Source organism: Styela clava, chromosome 7 (genome assembly GCF_964204865.1).
Source record: "Styela clava chromosome 7, kaStyClav1.hap1.2, whole genome shotgun sequence".
NCBI lineage: Eukaryota > Metazoa > Chordata > Ascidiacea > Stolidobranchia > Styelidae > Styela > Styela clava.
Window position 1 is genome coordinate 12,532,459 of NC_135256.1, and position 27,341 is coordinate 12,559,799.

The 27,341-nt window shown below is 34.8% G+C and overlaps 1 protein-coding gene across 3 annotated transcripts; it reads right to left on the bottom strand.

Moving 5' to 3' along the window:
• On the bottom strand, window positions 1-27,341 carry LOC120328123 (solute carrier organic anion transporter family member 2B1-like). 3 transcript variants are annotated; one of them, XM_039394528.2, is made up of 12 exons: window positions 27,165-27,341; window positions 25,000-25,570; window positions 17,782-17,922; window positions 16,572-17,194; window positions 9,877-10,090; window positions 7,508-8,157; window positions 6,613-6,777; window positions 5,548-5,743; window positions 4,672-4,801; window positions 1,890-2,156; window positions 1,443-1,619; window positions 1-1,210 (listed from the first exon to the last, which is right to left on the bottom strand). In XM_039394528.2, the coding sequence occupies exons 2-12, from the start codon at window positions 25,563-25,565 to the stop codon at window positions 581-583; spliced, it is 3,759 nt and encodes a 1,252-aa protein (XP_039250462.2). In that variant the 5' UTR covers window positions 25,566-25,570; window positions 27,165-27,341; the 3' UTR covers window positions 1-580. The 3 variants fall into 3 exon arrangements, with proteins under 3 accessions (XP_039250462.2, XP_039250460.2, XP_039250461.2); XM_039394526.2 differs by lacking the exon at window positions 27,165-27,341 and adding an exon at window positions 25,738-25,915; XM_039394527.2 differs by lacking the exon at window positions 27,165-27,341 and adding an exon at window positions 25,738-25,910 and having other exon boundaries at window positions 4,672-4,798.

The window sequence follows — 27,341 nt, forward strand, 5'->3', positions numbered from 1 at the left end:
TCAACATAGAAAATAATTTATTATAAATAATATTTCTTTATGATTTTGTTGTCACGAAATAACGGTATAAATAAGTTACCAATAATAGGACCTAACCTAATTATTTGCTGTGACAAGTAGACTTTGTATCAAATGATCAACTTGAAGAAGGGAATATATATGCATATTTTTAATGCCCACAAAAAGTCGCTATTTTGTCCATCAGGCAAATAATATTTGAATGGAATGAATTCCCATATAGAAAATTTTTCGGTAATTAAGAGTTATAGCCAATATGTAAAAAAAAGATAGAGCTCAATAGGTGAGTACTTTGTCTATGTAGTTTGAAGAGTATTTTAGGTTACGGTTAAGAATCTCGGTACATTGGGGGCTGGCAGCGTCCGATTTCTAAGTTTCAGCTTTTCAGAATACGACCACATTGCCATTAGTTTATGTATTTTGATTTGATGAAGAAGTGAAAAAAAATAATACCATCAATTAACGAATTTAACTATTCACAATGATAAACGCGAGACAGAGAATAGAATATTGAGTAATATTAAATTTGGCAAGTTATTCGCTTCCGGGGGATTGGCGGTTGTCAAACCGCTGTTGCCCTCACCACGTTTGGTGTCTTATTACCTTCTGTCGTAGTAAACGCATTTTTTGACAACACAGGCTCCGAAACTGACAACGTTACCTTAGATGGCTTACTGTCTTTAGTAGAAACCCATAAATGTGTATTATAATCTTGCTGATTCCCGGGTTCTAATAAATCGCTATTCTCTTGCTCGAGTTCGGGTCTCGAAGTAATTTTTTCACGTAACGCCGGTGTGTCACAGTAATTACCAGACGTGGAATCTTGTGGTGATAACTTGGGGCAGGTATGAGAGGAGGTAGCATCGGCACAACTTTCTGTACATTTCCCACTCCCAACGCTATTTTGACTTGGTTCGTCATATATTGCTGCTAATGAAATGTCCGTTGTAGTTGTATGATTGATAACATCTTGTTGACATAATGATGGAGATTTTACGACTTGGGTAAAAACTACATCCGGTTCCATCAGCGGTGAATTAAAACTTAATTCCTTATTCTCTGTTTCAAATTTCTTTCTCCTTGCACGGCGAGTTTGTAAATAAAGAGCAAGTATGTAAAATAACAAACTCAACACTAGGAGTCCTCCTGTGACAGCAAAAAAGTTTCTTCGAAGACGGTCCTTGTCGTAAATCTGAAATTATGAGAAGGCAATATGCAATAGCAGATGTTAGTACTGCTCATAATCTCGCACTTTTCAAAAGTCAAACATAGAGTGTTGAAGAGATGTGTGAGATGTGTGTTATAAAAAATTTAAACTCTCTAAATAAAGTGCCACTGAATGTCTTCAGCTCATGGTTAATTTTATCAAATCATGTTGAAGTGAAACGTACTTGTTGTTAACAACGACTGATTTACAAACATACCTCGCAATGATTTCTTTCATCGTTTCCTGTAGTGCTTTTCACGTCTTCCTGATAAGGTATTCTTCCTGGATAAGACCATCGTAAACAGGAGGAGTCGATTACGTATCCGACGTATACAGGAGCTGGAATCCAGGCAAGGATTCTCGTAAAGACAAATACAATACCGATAGCAAAAGCCTGTTGAAGAAAACAAATACTTGTTCACGGCACAAAAATTGACGAATTGTAATGGAAGGAAAAATATAGCGCAATTGGCGAATTAGCCCCACCCCTACTATAATGAAAGTTTTTGTAAGAAAATTGAATGTTACCAATGATGATGGAGATTTTAGTAGTTCTGTCTACCTCGTATGGATTTTTGTCTCCGACATAATTCCAACAACAAGTTTAAAATTGTCTCGTAATCTCACTTCTCCACTAAAATTGGCGATGAGATTAGAAACTTACCTTTTCTGCTGGAGGTACAATACGCAAAATAACTAAAGTAGATGGAGTTGAAGCAAGACCAGCAGTTAGACTCGCCGTTCCCATCACACCCAAGAAAACCGGAAGATGCGATTTCGAGCAGTCAGGTCGATGGCACGGACCACGAAATAAAATCGCTCCTTCTGAACCCCATTTGCGTTCAGGGGTAGGCGTGTCTTCAATGTTCGATGATGATTGGTTTGATTTCAAATTCTTTTTTCCGTTGACGCATTGACATCCAGAATAAACCTGAAGAAAGTGAAATCAATTAGGCTTAATTCTTAATAACAAGTTATAATATTAAAAGTATTCCTTTCTATCCTTTTGCTAAATTGTTGTTGTTGGGCTAAATAAAAACGATAGTTTTCATATTTTTGGGGCTGTTCGTAACCCATTGAATTATGTTTTCGACCATAGATTTTGACGAGCGAGTGCTCAACCAAATACGCTTGCTCACGGTGATGGCACCACTTCCATGTTCATATATTTAGGTGATGTTATCAAGTGTGGCATAATAATTGAAATATACTATTCGCCACTAAAGTTTTTTATCATTCGCCATTTTCATACTGCAGACTTTGCCCACGTATACATATGAAATGTAAAAAATTCCGTTAACACCAGCGATTCGAATTTTTGCCTATTTCGAAAACTAATGGGGGATTAAAAGAAATTAGTCACAAGCAGTTGGATAGGTGCAAGAGAACACTTGCCAAAAGCTTTCAGGATTACGACAGAGGGATTTGCAATAAATCGTCATTCGTAAGCTGTAAATTTAAAGTTTCCACGTGACGAATTATTCTGGCTGCTGCACAACGCTACAGCGGAGCATCTGATGTGATTTAAAATATAAAAGTATTCAAATTTAAACCGCAGATCAATTGTAATTCACTGAAGAATCCATTTAATACGAGAATCATAAGTTAAATTTGACCTGACGTTGTTTTCAGTGAGTATAAGTTCGTTTGAACTCCGACTAATTTGCATAGTAAGCTATTGAAACAAATTCGAGTCAAAAGATGTATTAAAATATTACTACCAGAAAAAAACATTTTTGGATCTTATTGAAAGAGGCTATATTCACATTAATGTTATCTTTTTAATGTATTCTTATTACCATCTGCTTGGGGACCCCAGACCCTGCTTGTTAAATGTTTATCATGACGACGGCGTATAAATTTAATCTTACATGCAAATTTATTAATTTATTAGTTATCTGTAGTGGCTGACGTGAACTACAACATTTTTCCTAAATATCTTCCTTGAAAGCTCTTGGTTTACGTAGTAAGCTCATGGTAGGATTTAACATCGAGAACCAAAAATGTCTTAACGTCACTAATCCACGCATTACGCAGGACTCGCGTGAATTTTATTCGGAAATATTTGACTTTTTAAAGGTGCTTAAGCTGGAAATTGTCGTATTATTGATTTTTTGAACTTACTTAATGCCATTGTGATGGTTTTGGCAGTCCGGCAATGGATACATCAAAGGGAAGTGTCTTGCGTACAAGCTGACGCTGCGAGAATGGGTGTAATGGCGTGCACTATCGCTGTGTGGTTTTTACACAATTTGGCCCCTCATATTGCTGTATATCATGTTTGATTATGTGAAAATGGACGTTATCAAGAAGATTTATGTGTGGCCGGGTCTCAAGATAAACGATATAATAGTTTGAGTATTTCTGTCAATGCGACGTCAGTTTACATTATTCATGCGCACTTTTGCTCGTGGGTAAATTGCCGATGCATTATTGAAGTGATTGAAGACAGCTTATATTGACCAATGGAAATGGCCAATTGCTGTAGTTGTTTCAGAACTTATATCGTGGGATTGTAAATGAATTTTTCCAGTTAATTGAAAAGTACTTCACTTGGATTAAAGGTTACCTTATCTGACGTCAATGGTTTAAGATATCATTTTTAACGTTTTTTTCTCACCAAAATATATATAAATATAATTTGTTTGCGCCCGCTTTTCTTCTAGCCTTTTCTATGCATTAGGGGAACATAAAACAACTTAATCGATTGAGGTATAAGGCTAATGCACCAATATAAAAAATCTTTTTCGTCAAAAGGGTGTCATTTTGACTTTATATTTAGATATGAGAGGCTGATAATAAAACATTTACAACGAAGGGTTTATGAAAGAATTTATTGAAGCATAGTATGAGTTTTTGTTACAGATTGTCGATAATGCTTATTGAAATTGCGTGAGCGAAATATGCCAATAATATGTCCCCAGCCTTTGCCTCAAATGAGGCTCAAGACATGTAATGAGTTGCTATGCCATGGGAGCACCGATCATTTTCTAGTTCGGCATACAGTACGCCCAATTGTTACGTCATAATTGTAAGATATGATTTAAATGACATAGAAACCAATATTTGATATCTATCTTCATAAAATTGTTCCTTGAGCAATGTTGTTTGAGGTGTGGGATTTGCAATATGATGTCATAATTTTGGGAACCATTTATTTTTTCAGGGCTGTTTTATCCGATTTCGCTTATCGCAAGTGAGGTTAGGATAAGATAGATTAGGCTTTGCCTCCCCCCCCTTCCAACTTGCCCTAACTTAGAAACACAAATAAGTATAGTGGTGGGGCAATGGCACGATGGCATCAAATATTGTTATTCAAAAGATGATTTGGTAGCGTTGTTATTATTAATATCGAATTATTTAAACGGCCATGTCATCAATCGGTTTAACATTTTTTTTGAAATTTAGTGTTTGTTTAATCGTACGACAATGCCCTTTTCACATACCTCAGTTTTTCTCCAAGATCTTACGTCAACGCACCCTGCGTGACAAGGTGATCTGTACGTTACGTTCGTTGTGACATCACAAACCGGTGCGTATTGTTCGTCGCAGTTGCAATCCGACGAGCACTTGCTACTGAAAGAATAATAATTGAGATAATATTCACATTAAAAATTTACCTATAAATATCATACTAACTCGGATGTGTCTTAAAATAACATTTTTCACATTGTGAATGATTATTGAGACAGGGCAAGAATTCATAAATATAGCAGCAACCTTATTTGCATTCAAAACAGTTTAGTATTTTCATCATGTTCTGGTACATGTAAGATATTAGGAACAATCATTTATTATGAATGAGTTCACAAGGCCAAAGCTTTGACCTATGGTTGTGACGTTAAGACCAGTAATGCGAGCCAAAATATTGCCGTCAAGGCAGGAATTACTATTGGCCATGCCAAGAAATGAATGACACATGTTTCGATGACACTATGTCCTCTCATCGACCCAAATGTAGTTTGCGTATTCTACATGCGAGAGAAAGAAAATTAAGTCATAGATTTGAAGGATTTTATGTCAAAAATATAATATTTACGAGTATAAAAGGGTGACATAATTCTTAAAATATCCGATTACAAAAGGGCTAATAGAATCACTTGCAAAACAACAAAGTTTACTAAACCTTTAGACGATGGTAAAGATCACGCACAGTATTTTATTCAAAATACGACGTCTTGCGCATAATATGCTTTGCTAGGAAACAGTCGATATATAAATAAAATATTTCTTGAAAAGGGCAATGTGATCTTCAAAGCGGGAAAGCGTTTCGTCTCCATTCAGCAAATTTTATTGAGATGAAATAATTTTAACAATCCCACCTATCTACATCCATTGAATATTCCACAGTGGTTCCTTGACTACATTTGAAAAATAGCAATGTCGCCACACAAACGATTGTCATTGCAAGTCCAGTAACAACGACCGCCATTGCCCGCCTAACGTTCAAATTGAATCGACGAATCAACCAACCACCAAGAAGATTTCCAACCACAGCCATCGGTAGATTGATAGAACCTTTCCGAAATAAAGAGAAAGGCATTTTATTCGTGAAAAAATTGTTCTAAAGCAACTCTGGAATGAATAAACAATGTTAATTTTTTGTTTATATCGTTATTTTGATATCTTTAATATTAATTACGTTCATCTATGGATTCTATATAAACAGTTTTATAATACATAAATAGACCCCAAAAAATCTCCAGGTTCCTGTACTTGCTGTAAATGCTTTAGCAGTGCTGATTCTGTCGAAATTTTAGAGTAGGTATATACATCCGAAGAAGCTTACATATTCAGGGCGAAAATTCGTACAATTTACTTGGTCGAAAGCCCTGAAAGAGCTTTATAGTGCAAATGTACGACTACTATATTGGATATGAAGATTTTCAATATCTTAGCATTAAATATGCATTATAAAATAATATTAGGAAACTCATTTATAGTCAGAGTGTTTACGTTTTGCGTGGCTCGTCTAGACAATTCCAGAAAATTTGATGATTATTATTACGGCAAATTTGATGATGCGCTGTTGAACGAAATGAGAAATATCTTAGCCAAAACGAACATTGAATGGCAATTTTAAACCAATGAGCTACGGACACTATATAAATTGGCCTGTTTTAATGAGGATATTGATCTTTATTACATGAAACATACTTTTCGTAATATCTAGCTGTTTAGTTAGAAAGAATAAGCTATACTAGTCGACTAAAATGTTGCAATTCGATCCCGACAGCGATTCACGTTCATGATGGGTGTTAGATTAGCTGATACCAAAACAACATGTAAAACTGGATAAACGTGACTTCATTAATCGGGATATTCGAGTTCAGTTTTGGCATAATTACTAAACAAAGAATTAAAAAAACAATGAATAATTCTCTTACCATTCAGCAGGTTGGCAAATGACGCAGTGACACTAAATTGTGTTTCCATATATTTTGATACATAAGTGACGGATGCGGCAAGAAAGCTTGTCAGGCAAACAAATGCTAAAGTTATGCTCAAAAAAACAACATCAGTCAGGAGTCCTTTGAGGCTGGTTGTGAAATCTGTCAAAATGTAAGATAATCTTCAAATATAGTCTGCGTTTCCGTAAACTCGATTTCCAGTCCCTAAAAGGGGTTGCTAGTTTTCCCAACTCTAGCAATTTATATTGACTTGTAGATAATTGTTATTTTCAATGGTATTAATTATGTATCGTTACATAACGTAAACGGCCATATAAATATCATAACAGCTCGATTTTAGAGCGTTGTTTAGACATGATAATATGATTTTAGTTTCCATATTGGTGATACCCTGTTTTTGCGCAGTTAGTTTATATTAAGTGTTTAACATCTCTGTTTGGAACAAATATTTATAAAAAAGTCACGCGAACACTCACAGCTACTGACTGTTAAAGGTTTCTAATTATGCCAAGTCTATTAAACTTTAAATTGTACAACTACAGCCCACTGAGTCCAAAAGTGACATTCGAATCCGATAAATCAACAAAAAAACAACTTCTGCTGACCCTCGCAACTTCGATGTCACAAAAATTTTGACTTGCTCCGGACTCGGACTCCGGAGGCGTAACTTCAAGCATTTATGGTTCTGACCTAAAACTAAGATAGCATTGACCAGGCAATAATGACCAATATTTCCAATCTTGAATAAGGACACAATTAGTTAATAACATGCCATCACTCTTTTTGGCCTTTTTACAACCTGATGCAATGCAGGGATAAATACATATATATATGTTTTCAAATTAAATATTTATATCAAATATTATCTCACCGAACAGTGCTAGTTTTTCCATTCGGCTTGGTCGGCGTGAAACATTCAACTTTGTATTAGCATCGGACTTCCTTTTGCAATTAAAAACTTTGGATTGCAATTGGGAAAAGTTTTTATGGCCATCATTTGGCATCGACAATGATTTTTTCATCGCAAAAGTTTGTGAAACGATAGAATGGCGACTAGATGATGGAAATTTCATTTCACTGTAACTAAAAGGAATTAAGTTTTTAGAGGTAGTAACGTCACTACGAATGTCGACGTGGCCATCTTTTGGTTTCTCAAGATAACTTATCAGCCTCGAAGCCTTGGCTTTGTCAAAATTATCTGTAAATCCAGTCTCTGCTTCTAAGTATGTGTCGTCTTTTATTACATATTTCAATTGGTCGTCCCAGGTCTGGAATGCACTTTTTGATGTTTGTACTTCGCTATTTTCGTTTTCTAAATGATTCTCATTTATCACAATTTTGCAACAGCAGATATCGTCCTCCATGACTTTGTTAAACTTGTCCTCTGATTTGGAGTTAATGGATTCCATATCTGATTGATCATCTATGCTCGAATTTGATTGGTCAGTATAGCACCGTCGGAAACACGTAAGATACGAATGGTCTGTAGGTTCTTCTTCGTCTTCTTCTTTTGGCATCACTCTGAAAATGTATAACAATTTGATAATTTGCCTCGATATAAGGTAATTGGGAAATAAGGACCATCCATCTATATTACAAATTATAAGCAGAATCGTAAGTTTCCATAGCTACAACCCGAAATACTCGTCCGAATTTAACAAAAGATATTTATTCGAAGCGAGTTTCTTCAAAAATATTTGTTGGTATGTGACAATATATGAGATTAAAAACGATGACATAGAATGTTTTTTTTAGAACATCGCTTGTTTGCTAATACAGCACAACCTTTACCCGGCGAAGAATATCCAGATTCCAATATTATGATCAGTTTGAATTGCATCTATTTTGGAGTTCTAATATTTTCAATAAATCGAATGGTCAATTTTTTCACTTTAAGCGAATTTGACTGCTTAGATTATTATGCATTCTTCATTTCAAATTTTATTAGAGGGAACACCCTAGACATCCATGTTATCGAATCACAGTCTAATTTATACATGTCTGCAGCAATAACAAGACAGGGCCTCTAGCGCCAGAAGCAAACAGTTACAAATGTACATCGTGCATATTCAAATGAACCTCAACAACATTGGGCGCAAGCAATAGATTTGTCTTCATTTTTAAACCTTTGTCCTACGTTGTGGCTTATGGTTATTATATTGCAACATTCTAGATCTATATTAGTAATAATGACGCAAATTCGCATCCACAAAAGTGTTATAGCGTACGTAAGAGCTTTTGAGTCGATTAAATGCCTTAAGACAACACCGATAATCCCTACTTAAACAAATGACCGATGAATTGCATTCCGAGTACCCAGAAAGGGGAAAACACTTTTAAAATGGAATGATGGATGTGGGAGAACTGTCGATCATTATCTTAAGTCCATTGAAGAATTACTGCCTGGTTTTTACATCCTGTATAGTCCAATGGAAAAGATGACGGCGTAGGTGAATATATACTATTTTTGACCAATTACGCAAAAGTACAAGTTATTGGTAGCCTATAGGTGCCAGCGTGTTCACGGAAGCTGATTTGTCCTTCTGAAATGTTATACGTTGGGTGCAGTAGTTTGAATATTTATTTACTCGACTGCACCTGTGACCTTGCTTTCATCAAACTCAAAATAAAATAATTCCAGGTGTTACATTTGGCCTGCTAATTCTTTTTGTTTTCGATAAGTGGGCTTGTTCATATTTAGTCATGGCGCTTTCATGCCCCATCAGAAATGTCTTCTTAATGCGGACATTTAGCTGCAGCGTTTTTACTCTAAGTAGGTCGCGAGGACAAGTAGACATAAAAAATGAGGATTCCCACGACGGTGCTAAAAGATGTCACTACAATATGTATGTGTATATAAATCATAACTGACACTGCAATAATTTTAATTTAGTAAATCTAGAATCTACTTCCTATTCTAATTTCATCGACTGAGGAAGTCACCCTCCAAACCGTTCGTCACAATGGTGCTAATTTGATATTTACAAAATAATCCGTTTAGGAAATTCCCGGATATTCTACGCTTGCACAGATATGATAATTTGTTTGCCAATAGCGCTTATTCGCCATAAGCAACGAATAGCAAATTGATACTGCCATTCTACTAAGTTCTTGTTCAAACGGGTATGATTAAATAGCCCTCGAACGCAAAAGACATGTTAAAATGCAGTTACATCAATTTCACTAGGGTTATACTGATGTATGCCGTTATCAAAGTCTATGTACTTTCTTAAAACTTACCTAGGGAATAAGCAGAAAGGTATTGTTGCAATAAGTAGCAAGCATGCTGTGACGACGTATCCGACCCACCATGCCCCAACCCAAAGGGGGTGATGTGGTCCAATCTTTATTTTTGATACATCTACCCATCCCCAGTCCACCCATGTTCCAGTGGTAAGAGATCCTAGAATGAAACCGAAGGCTGGTCCGAGTAGTGATAAAGCTGACACAACACCTGGAATATGAAAAAAAAGCTGTTATTATACCCACAAAACGTTGATTTACGGGATTGATACCTAAATCATTAGGGTACAACTCGACTGTCAAGATACAAGTGGCTTCTCACTCTTTAGATATAAAAGATATACGCTTTTCAGTGCTTCCCAGATTGAATAATGTGCAAATTTTATTAAAATTAAAAAATTATATCTAATCGTATGTAATTTCTCGGTGCTGTTTTAAATATCCTTTATCTGATTGTTTTTAAGCTTTAAGTTAACTATTTTTTACTAACATTTTATAAAGAGCAAATGTTGACACAAAAAGTGAGAAGATTTACTGATTCATGAAAGTGTGAAAATTCATATATATCTGAAGCTACTAATTTTTGCACATGTCACGCATGTCAATCATCAGTTATCCTCATACCCGACCCAAAATATAACTTAACCAGGGGCCGTGACCCGCTATAAGATTAAGTCCACAGGATTTCTCCATTACGCCCGAATGCTACCCAATAAAAACAATCATAGGAGCGTAAACGCAATTCTCGAAATTGGATTGCCAAGATACATGGATGCCAAATCCACTAAATGATTTTCAATGGCGGGTATCCGCTCGGAAGTTATTGGACATCTGAAATTCGTCGTAATGGCAACTAATTGAAAAACATGAAAGGAGAATTAAAGATTGAATATTAGATTAGAAACTAAATTGGCTTTGGCACATATAGATGGCAAATAGCAAATATGAGAAATTATGATTGAAAAGTGTTAATTAAATTTGATATGGTTGGAAAGCTACCGAGATTGATTTCGACTTAGATAATTCAATCCCTGCCTGCGTAATGAATAAAAGACTACAACGGAACCAGCGTTTCGGAAAATAAAGTAAAATCAGGCCCACGTATTTCTTCTGTACCAATTTTTGTGAAGGCGAAAGATAAACTCGATCTTCTACAAAGGCCTAATACTGAATAATGCTTTTTCTTAACCAGAAGAAGAGTTACAAATTTGTATTTGTTTTTATTATTTAGCATTTTAAATTAGGGTGGTCCGAACCGCGGCCCCCGCACACATTCCGTGCGGCTCGCAGAGCAATTTTAGAGTGTACTGAACAATTGGCAGATATTTTCATTTAAAGGCAGAACAGTTTTGAGTTATTTTTCCTTCCAACTGGGAATAGCCCTTCTCCTAATTCCGAAGTCGGATTGATGTTTGTTAAAATCACGGAATTTCAATGTTGTATGTATAAATGTCGAGACGGTAACAATATGGGAATGACGTCCTGTGATCGGTACAAGAAGAATGAATTTTCGCGCTTTTCATCTAAACTTCGTTAAGCCTGCGTCAAGTAACTCCTCATTTGGAGAGACGTTTGTGCCTTTATTTTAGTGAAAACAATCCTCTATTTTCAAGCGTTTGCCATGTGACAGCAGCGACGAACCGCGGAGCTGACTTAGTGCCGCGCGATGCATTTTTTTAGCTGGGTCCAGAGTCCCAACTTGGACGGACTTGGTTGTTCTTTGGCGATAGCACCAGACCTGCTCACGCTACAAGTAATAAAATTAGTCAAATATAACAATTCATCCTACAATGAGCGTAAAAAAGGTGACCGAGGAAAACTGGAAGGAACGTATTTCCTTACCCACAACAACGCTAAACAAAGGTGTCTGGTGTGTGTTTCAAGTAATATCTGTCACGAAAGAATATAACGTTAAGCGACATTAAAAAACCAAACATGAAAGAAGATACCGAAAATACCACGGTATTTCTCGGGAAGCAATTTTAAAATAGCTAAGGCTTTATATATCTTCCTTAAAAAAATGATTGGAGCGATAAACTCTCATTCTTGAAAATATTTAACCTAATGACCCCTGGTGTTCCTGGGTCATTTTGACACCCTTCTATAATTTTTTTAATATTTCACCAACCAAAAATGCCAAAGACATCATTAATGTGTCCCTAAAAAGCTTATTTTCGTCGCTTTCCACTAAAACGCGCCCACATTACGTAGCGTAAATGCGTCCGACCATATGCCAGTAAAAAGAGAGAAATTTCAAAAAATTTCGAGAAAAAGTTTCTCACTTTTAACGCTGTGGTCGACACGTGATTGATATGCGAGAGAAGGAGTTCTCTTTTAGAAGAGCTATACGTCACCTTCAAGATAAAACAAGACTGGGATTTGTAAGTGAAGTGATATTCGTTTTATCGAAGAGCATTTGATCGCGTGTTGTCTGGTATCTTTGTTTGTTTATTATGAGCCGAAGAACGTTGCTCGCGCGTTCAAAATACTTCGTTTTCAACTAACAATAGATTATTTGGTTATTTTTAAGCTTTGAAATACTCATACAAATAAAATTGACCTTGTTGCAAAATAAAAATTATACATAAAAAAAATATGATGACATCACCGTAATTAAGAACACTCGGATCAAGCATGGGTAATTTAAACTCAAACATTTTGAGTTTTGAAATTGGTTTTGTTCACATGCAGACCACTATGAAATACTATTGACCCCCCAAAATACATTTAATTTAGCCATAAACCCAAATTATGACACAGATCTGCCATTTATGACCGGGCCGAAACCCTAGGGTTAAATTGGTAAAACTCGCGATGTTTTGATCATATTTAGCTTTTCTCCGGCTGCGGCCCGCGAGACATCCTCAAAATTTTTGCGGCCCGCAAACCTCGCAACCTTGGACCACCCTGTTTTAAATTGTTCTTATAACCATCATATTAGTGATATTTTTCGGAACATAAAAAGTTGTCTGTGAGTTGAAAATATCGTCTTTACTGAATAATTTGGAAATCCCCGTTAACTTGATTTGCTGTGGGAGTCACTATTCGCTGGCTGAAATTCCTTCAAATTTTCCCGCAGCTAATAGTGAGTAACGAGCAAATAACATCCCAGTCGGTTGAAATAAATTTTAAAAAAAACGGTTTTTCGTTTTTCAGTATTACAAATCTGTACTTGGCTAAGGCAAATGCAAAAATATTTATTTTAAAAATATTTATACATACTAATTATTTATTTATTGTTTTCAGTTGTTATATATTGTTTTACTCTGTGGGGCGATTTAGTAATACTGTATACACTGTATACTGTACGTGATACAGAATATTTAAGAATCCTTAGAGTGCTCGAATAATCGGTAATTTTTGTCTTTAATCATTTTTGCTCAATCATTAATAATTTTCTATCCATAGATCGCACCTGCTGAATTACTTCTGAAATATCCCTTTTCATTTATACCTCGCCAAATAAAAGAATGAATTATTAAAATTGTAATTTGTTGAATATACCTTTGACATAGTGCACAAAGTTTTGACGTAAATTAGAAAAGTTTGACATCGACAAAAAATAAAATTGGTCACTAAATTTGGGTAATTCGAATCTGATGAATTTTCAAATCAATAAATATGTCACTTAAATGCATTAATTCAGTGTTTGTATACTTTGGAGTATATATTAATAAATTTCAAGAATGAAGCGTAACCAAGAATTTTCAAATGAAGTGGGTATTGATTAATTGTTCGGTAAAATGCGTACAGCCAATCCAATCAATCGCACCGTTTTACAAAAATATTTTTGTCTGGCCTACTTCTTCTAGTCTAGTGGTATTTAGTTAAAATGCTCAACTATAACTAATACGAGGCAGCTTCAGTGATTTTGAGGATTTTGATGAGATTGTGGTTTAAAAAATGGAAATCCAGTATGCAAATATTATCAATGTGCAACAATGTCAAAACGAAAATGTTTTCTTAAAAAATAACCGAATACCAGGAATTACCGAATTGATTTGCATATTGCGTGCTGATCATCGCACGTACGATTTGGGAAGCATTGAAATCGGTTGTTAATCGCCTAGAAATGCGATAACCTATATGTATACGAGTATATATATATATAAAGGTTGTTTATTTATAATCAAAATAAATCGAAAATTGTAGTAGTAATGTGAAATTTGTCATTTTCATTTTAGAAGCTAGATTTAGGTCCAACATGTCACAATGGCAAAAATAAAAAAAATGCTATATTGCGTGACCCAAAGGGTTCGCATCACACTTTCACTATTTTATTCTAAAAAGGTCTTGTCTACAAGTGACAATAACAAAAGAAAACTTTTTGTCCATATTCAAATTGTTCTTTTTATTCCGTTTATTTCCCATTTGTTCACATTTAGTTTCGATTTCAGATTTCTTAATTGCTTTATATTAGAGCAAAATATTGTTGTTGAGTGGTTAAAACATCTTGCTTCACAACGTAAACATTTTGTCTGACCGAAATCTGAAATCGAAACTAAATGTGAACAAATGGGAAATAAACGGTACTTCCGGAATATGTGAACCTAGATGGCGGACATAATTTTATTCCAATTTTCCTTATTTCAGTTCTATTACGAGTTCGGGGACTAGCCAAGTGACTCCCGTAGTATTTGTACCTGAAATTATGGCCTAACCTTAACCTGGTACACAAACTACGTTCCGGTGTTCGTCATCTTGATTCACATACTTCAGGAGTACCAAATAAACAAGCTAAATTGGTTAATCAATGCTTTCCCTTATGAATGCCAATAACCTTGGTCATTGTATTTCAAGCTACATCGCGTCCGGTTGGATGTGACCTCGATGTCAATCAAGAATGACCTTTTGTAAAGTCATTTGGCGCCGCCTTATACCAACCAACAAACCTGGAAGCGGTAAATTGATAATCTGTCTACATATTAGTGATAAATATTCTTCCTCATATGAAAGAACATTTGGAGCCAATTGACGACAGATTATAAAATATCTGTTGATACTTCTCAAATCTCAACAAAGAATTAATTTGTGGATTGAATTTAATCGAAATAGCAGAAATATACAAAATAACGAGCCGCACTCAAGTTTAATGATGCTGGTTTTTGTGTTCTGGATATTGGAATTTTGCAATTGACTCACGAAATTTCTATAGGATATTATAATCAAAATCAAATAAACATACAACGACATACCGTATTATTCATCTAGAATTTGAATGCATTATGGTGTACTACAGTAAACTGCGCTATGTTCTTAGTAATCAGCTTTGGTGATGTAAATTTGGAATAATTGAGTAAGTTTTCCAATAGTATATTGTGATTAAACGATAACAAAATTCATTCATAAACAAATATTAATTTATTTTTTATGCAGATAAGGTACCGAGAAATCGGCTGAAAGTATAAAGAGTACCACAAAGAGGATTTGAAGTTAAGAGCGATGTCATCAGATATGTATTGGAATAACAGGTTTTTCGACTTTTACACGTGCCATGGTGGTGCCAATAAAATAGTTTTCATCGGAAATAAAATGTGATCCAATATTCAAGTGCCACAAGGAGGTAACTTCAGTAAAATGAAAAAAATATTGCTAGATTTTTCTAAAAGAATGCTATGAATGTATTGCATCGAATAACTTTCCACGTCTTTCATTTGTCAATTTAATGTTTTATTCAGCGAAGTCTATACGATTGATATTACTCAAGGGAAAACGATATGACCAAGCTGACATGTCAAACCAAGTTGACAGTATCCATGTTATCTAAGCATTGATGTTGTACGAAGTAATTGCTAATTACTGTCTTAAGGGTACAATAATCTCAGCCAAGAATTGTGTCTATATTTACACCTACCGCAGTATTGAATACTGATAGCGTTTACAACATTGATGCGGGTAACAGCTTTACCTATGTCCAATAGAGACATAGAGTGGAGATTTGCGCGAAACAAAACGCAAAACCGTCATAAATGAATATTTTATCGTATGAAGCTTTTGTACCCGAAATGTATTTGTGGGTCGTGTTGCCAAACTGTTGTTGTCGTGGAAAAGGATACAATTCATTTAACTTTTGGCTGGAATTGACATTGTGGCGGCTATATTATTCATTGGTATTGTATTCGTTTGATAATTTACCCTAAGAAGTTCTAGTATTCAACATGGTTCCAAATAAGGAAACCGACAGAATAATACCCTATAAATAATATAAATAGAAAAATTAAATAAATTCCTGAAATTATGCCATATTTATTTCTTCTTAGAATTAGTTGGCTTTGATAATGACAAATGTTTCTTAAATTATTATAAAAAGACGCGGCGAGCGATTTATGACAAAGGAATTTAAACATACCTTCCTCATTTTAAAAAAAACGCCAAATAAAAGTTTGTGACTAACTCTAATGAGCAAAATCAAATTATAAAGTTTAGATTTGAAATTCTGAGGATTATGATCGGTACTGTCAGTCAATATCATATAATTAATATTTTGAACTATGACGCAAGCCTATTTTCAATTTGGTACATGGTGTCCATAAAGAACCGTATCTTGACAATTTAAAAGCTGATACCATGAGGCCAAAAGTGCGCCTTTTAAAACAAGCTAGCTGTCGTTTATGGCCGAGACTACTGACTGATATTTTTTTTAAATGGTAAAGTGACTTACTTTATAGACATCGTGTATAATACACACTTACCGATATACACAGCTGAATTCCTTGGTGTCGCAAAGTCGTCTACAAATGACATTCCCAATGGATGAAGAGGCGAATGACCCATTCCCTTTAAAACGCTGCCAATAGCAATAAACACATATAATGATGAATCGTCCCAATAATCATCTTGTTCCGTTTTGTCAGTAATCTCGCTTTGATAATTGTTTAATTCCTCTCTCAGTTGTTGCGGTTGTTCGCTCCCTTTCATGTTCGCCACTTTTTCGACTGAATACTGCAAGAATTTTTTAGGACTCAATTCTCCGATGTTCAATGTCTTAGACAACTCAGTAAGTTTCTGAATAGGTTTTTTTTGCACACACAGTTTTGTTTTTGTTTTTCTGAGTGATAATAACGATAATGGACTCCTATTTCTCCAGTTATCCGGCGTGGCCTGATCATCGACTGGAGGTAGCGGTGGTTCAGAAGTCTCGTTCAAAAAACTGTTTAATACTTCTTTCATATAAACTCGGGAGCTTATGCTCGGCTGTATATTTTCTAAAGTAGCGGCTTCTCCTATGTTGTATCTGGATCCAACAAATTGTGGCATCGCAGATAGAAAACTGGAAACCGCCATTATGAGAGATCCAATCGCAATTGCACGGGGCCTGTGAAATATAATGACGTGATAAACATGAAAACCATAATCAGAAACTGGTGAAAATGTTCTAAATAATGATTTGGAAGCAAATTGTATTGGTATTACGCGTAACATCGTATTCATAATCTATTCTGCACTTCAAACACTGTTCTGGGCTTTTATACGAAGTATCATCAATTGAACCTAATGTTATCATACTTTATTTACTGGTGACTATGGTGAAAAATGCATGTGGAATCAACAAGGGAACACTATGGATTACTTGAAAATATCTGATAAACATACGGAATAACTGAAATCTTCGTTCGTGTACGTATTTGTATGCATTTCGCTCCGAATCAGACGCTTTAAGTGGAGGGCCTACTTTAAATCGCCTTTTAAAGTTTATGAAAGCGTGAATTATATATATATATACATATATATACGAAGCGTATGTAGAAAAAAAACGAAGACAAGAAAACAGCATATTATTTCTTCTGATTATGATTCGAATGCACTTGTGAAAAAAAGTTGGCCATAAATCCAAATATAATTTCCGTTTTGTAGTTATTTTTGTACAAAATATATCTCGTTGTTTAAATAAAAATTTCAAACCTGTTCCACTTTGATCCGAAGTAACTGACAAACAAAATAACACTTAGATTTCCAACGTGAAAACAACTTTGCAAAATTCCTACAGAGAATGTACTTAATCGGTATCGACGTTCTATAGATGTCAAAGCACTTTTGCTGTATCTGGAAAATAAAAGCCAGTGCTAGAAAAATCGAGCAATGTTGATAATTGAAGGCGACAAGAAATGACTTGTAAAAAACCTTGCATATACCAGTAAATTCAGAGTAAAATAAAGTATTCTTGTTTTTAAAGTGAATACAAAATTTTACAAAAAATATTAAATTTTAGACATCGAATTTTTGACTCTTTGTTTGTAACGCCATGTTGTTGAGAAATTCTAAATGCTGTTGAATATTTTTGAAGGATGAGATACGGAGTTTTGATAAATTGAAAATATAATCATTAACTTAAAATATAAAACGTGAAAATTTCATATATTTTTGTGATTCAATCTCGCATTTTGGCCACCATAACCATAATAATACGTAATATTACGAAAGTTTGATACTCAGAAAGCATTGTTATAGCGGGGATAGCATTTGTAGCTGTACTAACTAATATCGGAAAAGGGGTAATTTTAATATACTTTACGAGGTGCTACATTGATTTTTTTTGCCAAAATATCGTGTACAGAACATCAAAACAGTGTTTCTGAGAATAGGTATTTATAAAAGGAGATGATGTATCGCTAAAATTCTTGTCACGTTGTGTAACGTAACTCGATATTGCGATAAAGGTTGTAACGTGTAACAACATCAATATTTTATAACTTATGTTCTATTTTATCCCATGTACTATGACATACAATGTTCTACAAAAACTTTAGATAATTAGAGAGAACAAGGTATTTGAATTTCAATTTTGAACTTGAATAATCAGTACAAAGCCGTTTCATTGGCATGGGTATTAAACAAACGGCGCCTGGCAATATATGATCTACCGTTTCATTTTGTATAGATCATGTAATACTAGTTCAATTCCAATATTGACTCAATGTCAATTGAAAGGCTATATGTACGCCAATAAATGAGTACGAAATAAAAAAAAATCGACCGAAATTACTTCGTCTGCGTGAAATACATCGTATTAAATAATAGCACACATCACTGAAAAAGTTTGGCATCATCGTTTGTTGTTCCCTATTATCGGGCTCAAATTGACAAAATGGAAGTGTTGGTATAGCGGAAAGCTCGAAAAACTATCGCGCTTTCCTGAGCTTCGACGAAAATTTACATTAGGAGTCTAGGACTGTGTCGATATTAATTAATATTACAACAAAGTATGTTCGAAATAAAGCATCGAGGTATATTTTCATATATTGATAACGGCTCAAAGAAACTCGTAACGGCGTGCTGGGTAATGATGAAGCCACCAGATTAGTATCTGACAAGTGTGGGTGAAGAGAGTTTATGAAAGTATCAACACACAACATCTCACACAAAGGTAAACAATGTTGGTTCCTTGCACAAAAACAGCAGTAAATCTACTTAGTGGTGACGCAAATTAACGTACCAGATGCATTGCCTACCGGAGTGGAAATTCCACGTCAATATTCAAAAGATCAAGGAATGCCTAATCAGGAATATTGCCATCAGTCACGTACAGCCATACATATTGACCATTATATGATACAAAAATGGCTCTATCGAAACTGTGCAACTCCAGATATATATAAGGTTTTAAATTCTCTCACAATTCACCCTCAGTGACCGGGTTGTTGGGATAAAAATGTTTGATTTCTTCAAATTTATCTGATAAGAAGGCACTAATTCTATTTACTCCAAACGCTGAAAATTCCGCGTGACTATAATACATCGCATACCAAGAGGGAAACTTTACTGCAATCATTTTCGTGGACTCAAGTAGCGGCGAAGATGAAAAGTGTTGCGAATAGGACATTGTTTTAGGAAAAATAAAATAAGTGATGACTAAATGACCCATTTGACGATGACGATCCGAGTGGCGAAACCTTGTGATTAAAGTGCCGTCAACATACTATTACATTGCTCCGATATAAAGCTAATGCATTACCCTGATGGCTTTGTCCTATTTTACAAACAACATCAATCAGTTTAAGTCAGCTAAGCCGATTAATGCTGCTTTCGCTTCAAAGTGTTTGGCATTTTATTCCTTAAAACCAAATGTACAATTCTTCACCATGCTGGTATTTCGAAAGACGACGATAGGTTTTGAAATTTCGCTAACAGCTTCAACAACGTCATTTAAACAAACAGGATAATAGCCTGAAACCAATCTGAAACGGAGCCAACGTTGGGCATATATAAGAAGTACATACTTTTAAATTGAAATATAAAATGTTGATAGTAAAAATTAGCATGTATGCTATCCCCGATATGTAATCCGTAGGGAGAAATGGGCAAACATAATGTATATTTTGGAATGTTCAAAATTCTATGGAGTACATGACTGATGCGAGTTGTAAATGTGCGCTAATATAGTATATTTGAAACCAAAATATGTTTTTGAGTAAAACAGAACAGATATAATTCAAATAAACGGCAAATCATCTCCACCCACGTACGTTCAACAAAAATTTGTTCAAATTCGGGTCATGTTTTAAACAATTTTTCAGCTGATCTCAAATTTAAACCATGGTTGAAAGCCTGGTCATATAATACTTAAAGTTATAGCAATAAGTTAAGATTAATACAAAACTTCTGACTTGAAATTCATTTTCACAAAATCATCTAACCAACCACAGGGTCTAAGATCTTTTTGAATGGGTAATTCCAGTGTGAGACCAACAATGATCGCTATTTGTAACGAAATAACGCGGTTTATTTACGTATAGTTACTAAGTGTCAAAGTTTAGTATATCATGCATAAACCAAAGTATCGGTTTTCAAATACAAATACATTCGACTCAGATACGATTTACGCCTGAATGAAATACCAACCAGACTTAAATTTTATAAATAATATAATTGCAGATTGAGCCAGATTGATACCAGGAATTCTTTCATCGGTGGATTACACAGGGGGTTTTAAAACGTCGTAAACATCGGTTTTAAGAATTGCGACAAATTCCTAAATCCTAAGATTTAACTCACAGACTTGAGAAATTTCACGGTCTAATTAAATAGACGTTTGACAACCAATCATCGTTAATCAACACCCTTTTACGAAGAATTTTGTTGATCAGCTTATCGATGACGGAAATGGCTAAATGCCTATTAAGAATCACATTTACGGTAATACGTATAGGAATATGAAAAGTAGGAAAGGCAAAGTAAGCATAACAATGCGCTTTCAAAACAAATACCACTAAGTCATAGTTATGGGTGGGTCATTGCAATCTGGTGAATCTACGAGGGAGGTCAATCGAATGCAACTACACTACATCCCTATTCCGAAAATATGGAACATATGTGAAATCCATTTTTTTCTAAACAAAATCAAAAAAAAATTCCAGTTTTAATTTATTTTTATCGGAAGTCTTTCATCACTGTTTTTTAAATTGTTCTATTGTTCCTGAATCCAAGTTCAAGCAACTTGAATTTACGGGGCATTTCGGTTGCACATGAATATTAAAAAATAATAAGAACGACCGCATATATCACCGTTAGAAGAGAATTTTGGAAGACTTACAGTTGTTATGTCATTTTTCTGAGGCGTATAGAATTTGTACCCATTTGCACCATAATTTTACAACCTTACACAGTTATAATTATGATCAAAACGACGGTTTAACCTCGAACGAGGTTAAATGTTTCATAAGTTCCTCTATAATTTATCATCTGACGAAGTTAAACTAGTCATAACAAATGACGATTGTTTTGAAATACTGCGATAACACGACTTTGACAATGTAAATTATATGGTCAAAAGAACAACATTTAACAGATTGATTAGCAATTTTTATACAAAATTATTTCTAGGCTTGAGCTTGTTGAAATGTCTACTATCCGCATAAACCGCGTTTCTATGTTGTACTTAACATTTCCAACATACTTGACTGACTACGATACTGTGTTGGTCGCCAAAACTTTCATCGTACGTCGCACATTTTTTTTAATCAAATTTAGATTTGGATAATGTACACGTTTTGAAAAAGCTACAAAATTTCACCTAAATCAATAGATTGTCGAAAGATAGTTGGTGGAACCAATCTGTATTTTGTATATCTATATATACTAAGACTTGAGATATTGATTAATTATTGGTTTTGTTAATAAGCAAGGTTATACAAAATCGTAAATTATTATTTGTAATGAAGTCATAATTGCAACTCGATCTTGATCGATGGCATGTTATTTATATATGGAAATTGAACTCACTGATTTTAAATAAAATAATCGATAAAACAGTCGAAGGTCATTGTGTTTATGAAGAATTTATAGGGTTGAAGTTTTACTTTATTATTATTATAGATTTTGCTGTAAGTGGACTCACTTTGGCGTGTAAATATGACGTGAACTCCAGAAACTCCAAGGTCGACGACCCGAGCTAATAATTTTCTTTATTTGAACTCTAAAATAGTTTTAGACATTCTTAAATTCCAATCCTTCAACGATAAGTGTAAATAGTAAGAAATAGAATAGTAACAATAGGCCACTGGCGCGCAAAAAGCAATATACATGCATGCTTGTATATAGCGTTTGAGACGAGACTTGGAACAATTACGTTGAGAACAGCTATGTGGAAAAAATTCCATAAAAGATTGTACAGCCAATTTTTCAATTAGAGAATGTGATCTGTTCTATAAATTTTCTAACTTCGAATAATGTTTTTTGAAGTATTCCTGTTTTCTGATTTTAAACTTAGACAACTTAATCTTATGGTGTTAACCCGGACCAGAGGGCTGGCCAACCTTACAGTTTTTTTCGCGGGCAATACAAAAAACGTCTAACCTCGATCAAGCTATGATAAATAAACGATATATAAACTTGAAAGAAAATTGGTAATCGTGCTAATATTCGAAATCCACCCTAATTAAATTTACCATGCGTTTATTCTACCCCCAATACCTAGTACATATCTATTGAACGTTGTTTGAAGGAAAAATCATCTTGTTTTCAAAACAAATATTATGAGAGCCAAGCGGGTTTGAACAACAACGAAATATGGTGAAACTGCTAAAAAGAAATTGGTATTGTTATAGTATGGGCAATAAAACATAGAGAAATCCTTGTAATACCAGAGAACATCGGGTTTCGCAAATATTTTTGCGCAACAGTGTTTGTTTATAACGAGAGTCGCTCGATTTATAACAATTTGTTTCCAAAACAGCATATTTTGATTGTTATATAGTTCATGGACATACATTTATTGGCCCTCATTTAAAACATATAAAGATTACTGATATCAGTACATCCCTAACACGTCAGGAGATGCATATGCGTGTATTGTGGCAACAAAGCAAGCACGTATGTCGATTGTGAAAGAAGGAGTCGATCGAAACGTTCTTTCGAGAACAACGTGCGAAAGGCGTTTTAAAGGATATATTAAGGATATAATTTTGTGTCACCATTGAGTGCCCGCGATGTTGGTAAGGTTGAGACAACTATGCTTATAAATATCACCTTTATCAATATATGTCTCGATCTCAGAGCATATTTACATAACTTTTACAAAATTATGCGTGTACGCACCAAAAAAATAAACTCGAAGGTGAAAAAATAAACAGTCAAAAATGGAGTTACCAGTCGCAATGCCTTGTATATTGCATTTATGTATATATATATGCAGGATATGATGGTGTACCACTGTATTGAAGAAAATTTCTCATTATAAATGAGAATGACTTTAAGATATTGTGTGAAGTATGTTCCCTACCTTTCATTTTACCACTGCACTATTCTTTTTTGTCTTAGTGATATTCTATCTTTCCCATCAACTCCCGCATCCCATAAATTTTTAATAGAAGTATGGAGTAGTAGATGAAACCTATATTCATTTATCCAGTACTTGAAGTTTTTTAAAAATACGTTCATACACAAAAAATTTAATGCATATGTACTAAACAATATTTTTTTTGCATCACAATATATTGAAGAACCTAAAATTAGAATTTTTAAATTAACACTAATGTAAAGTGTTATTTTCTAATATCTGATGGATATGATTGTGTGATGGATCGGCTTGTCTTTTTACTTTTTTTATGACATAATCATTGAGATTTTAATTTGTGCAGATAGTATTTGGATATGTACAACCTCAAATGTGAAGCAAATCATGATGCAAAGCGTAAAAACTAAAAACATTAATTAAAGCTTTTTTATTTTAAATGCTACGACGCGACATACAGTGAGTGACAAAAGGTATGGTAACCATCAGTAGTATAATTGACCGTTTCATCAATTACATGCATATCCGCGAAGTATATGGACGTCTAGACGGCCATAAATATTCATATTTCCTTCCATTTTAGCGAAATGACCATAAAGAGCGCACATCGAAAATCGATAATCGTTGATTAAGCGTCCAAAACTCCGTAAAGTGCTGCTAAGTTTTTTCCCCTGGGATTGCAAACACCTTTGTCGAAGAAATATAGTCGTGAAGACCGTTACGGCTTTGTTGTCTTGACGACAATTTTTCATTACTCAAAAATTGGAGCTTGGCGAGAATTATAAGTTACATGTTGAAATAGCTGAGCCTACTAAGTCAATATATCGTGCATCATCAACGGACAGCTTCTCTGGGAAATTATGAATTTTTGCCATAATCTTGAAGAGAATGTGAAATTGGATCTCCATAAGATTGAAAAATGTGCACGAAAACCCCCCAAATATTTCAAATTTGAACCCCGCGATGCTATATGTTACCAACTATATTACGAAAATGAATTAGAAAACCTCGTTCACTCAATAACTGAATTACTCAATTTTACTCTAAAATATACAAAAAATTGGCACAGGTCCACACTAACGTCCCACTGTTAAAACAGGTTAGTAACCGAGAAAATAAACACACAATTGGAAACATTAAGATTCACCAAATGTGACTTGTAAAATCACAATGGGAACCATAAGCCGGCCTGTTCACTAACTGAAATGAATCATTTAAAGAAAGAGAGCACCTCGGATTTGATGACAAACTAAAATTAAATCATTCTTGACAAAAAAAATATTTGGTTCACGGAACTGACTTCGATATTGCTGTTCTATAGTAGGATTCTACTATCTCACTCCAACACGGCAAAATGGGAAAGTTTAAATAAAATGCTAATTTGCACTCACCCACTCCCCATCACTTGAACCAGTTGAAGCATCGATAAACATATGACGAAAGTCCGTATGCTTCTGAATACTTTCGTTGGACTATCCTTCGTGTTTGATTCCATAGACTCTCTGGATCTTTTAGAACATTTACTACATCTACTTGTTGTTCCTATATCAGGCACAAGTCTATTTCTCGAGTCTTTTATCGTGTTGTGATAATCGGTTGAACGGCGAACCGGATTAGAGGCAAAGCAGCTTTCCGCTTGCACGGCTTCCATAAGATTAGCTTCGTCTCGACGACTTGTATTCTCGGTAATGTTTTCGCAAATTTCAAGATCTGGAGTATTTATAAAATTCTCACTGCTGCGAAACCCTTCAAATGTTTTGGACAGCGGCCGGTCCGGATTTTGTTTCGACTTCGCTGATAGGTTGTCGTCAGGTCGGCGGCTGTCGAGGCAATCAGCGGCATTGGAATTTATCATTTTCGATGACTGTAGGTTCGAATTTTCGATATCTTGTGTTATATCCGGAGCATGTTCGCTCTTGGCAATCGATGATTCATCCGATATAGAGTCCTCAGTCATAATGGCTAAATAAGAAAGAAACAATCAATGTTGATTTGACGCTTTACCTCGGATGTAATAGCAAAGAAAACATAACCTGTTCTGGTCCAAAGTTAGACACTTAACCATTAGCTTTTAAAATATTTAATAGAGTTCACAAATTAAGTTTAAGCGATACAGTTTTAAACAATACCATGAAACGAATTGCTCTTTGACACAATACAAGATTTCCCGCCGAACGCCCAGTGACGTGTCTTGCGTATGCATTGCTTGCAATAAAACATGCACGAAGCGTCACGGCGTTTTCGTCGTTCTGCTGGTCGACGCAGCGAAAGGCCATAAATAAAACATCATCCGCTCAACGAAGATGAATATATTAATAATATTTAAAAGCCGCCAACCTAAAATAACTTTGGGCTATACCAAGGTCACCGAAAAGTAAGGAAATAATATTCGTATAAATAGACACGCGTCGTGTTTATGACTGAATGAATTAATCCAATTTTTGAAAGCAGGAATCAGGAATCGTAGTTTACTAATCAACGAAACTTGTCTGTTGCAAAATGTCCGTGAATGCACTCTTAGAATATCATGGTCCGATTTGAAGGGATTATTCTTTCCAACGAAAGGGCGTCGCAAAATATTTTTCAGCGAGTATAGCGTAAAATCAATACACGCTATTCCCGTACCCTATCCGCAAGCAAAAACAAACCTTCAAAAGAGGTCTCTAAAAATCTATACTATTGAATATTATGCATTTTGTTGTGATATCATTTGCACTCTATCGGTCGGAATTTATTTCCTGTCATAAACGTCCAGGGTGATATCTTCTCTGTAGCGCCCCCGGTCAATGAAATTACTGTTATATATGACCAAGAGAGCAATAAATCTTCACATCTGGCAAGCGTTAATGTTGAAATCAAGATGCAAATTTCAAAGCATTTTTCAAATTCGACCTGCTTTGGATCATCATTTCCCACCCCCGAATTCGGCGCAAACTTGCAACTAAATATATTTTCTTCGGTTTATATAAACTACAAAACATAAGGATGCTGGGATTTGATGGAAAGGTAATAAGTGCAATAACAACACAGAATGTTCACATTTAATTCGATACGTAACCTAATTTGCTCGTAAGTGCGACTTTGATAATCACTTTCGGCTATAGAGCTCGTATATATGTCGCCTCCAGCATTTTGAAATTAATAATCTAAAAATCATAACAATCACCGACAATATACATATATAATTAATCGTAAATAAGAAAATTGCTTCTATTGTTTTCACTGTAATTGTGAACCCATTCACAACTATAAAGGCTAATTTATATCTGGTTGAAAGTTGGAATCTCTCGTATATAGCGCATCAAATGGTATTATTGTCTGGTCATATTGGCCTGAAAACGATTGCTTATATTTTGGCACTTGCAATAACAATCGTGCGGTTTTGGACGCCACTCCGCAATTTCTTTAGCCCTCTTCATATCTGCCTTTCTAATGCCCAAACTGTCTACTTCTTAGCGATAAATTCAATGAGTAACGAACTACCGATACGTATATGTAAAAAATGCTATGTCTCTAAAATTAACGGTAGTCAATATTAAGGTACAAATACGCTTACCTCATGTCATTTACAATCTGTTTGTCTGTTCTGCGTTCAATAGAGACTGACTTCAGTTGTGCTCCATGACAACTGCGGACATCGGGTCATAATATCACGGTCTACAACGATTTATTATATTCACGCTTACTCTGTCTTTTGAAAGTCAAATTACTGGAAAATTAAATGCAATATCAC

Coding starts and splice junctions, on each gene's coding strand:
- LOC120328123 (XM_039394526.2), bottom strand. CDS start 25,828: ATGTTTTATTGCAAGCAATGCATACGCAAGACACGTCACTGGGCGTTC. Junction 17,923..24,999: donor GTTCAAGTGATGGGGAGTGG/GTGAGTGCAAAT, acceptor TTTATTTTCCAG/ATACAGCAAAAGTGCTTTGA. Junction 2,157..4,671: donor GATCTTGGAGAAAAACTGAG/GTATGTGAAAAG, acceptor CACTTTCTTCAG/GTTTATTCTGGATGTCAATG.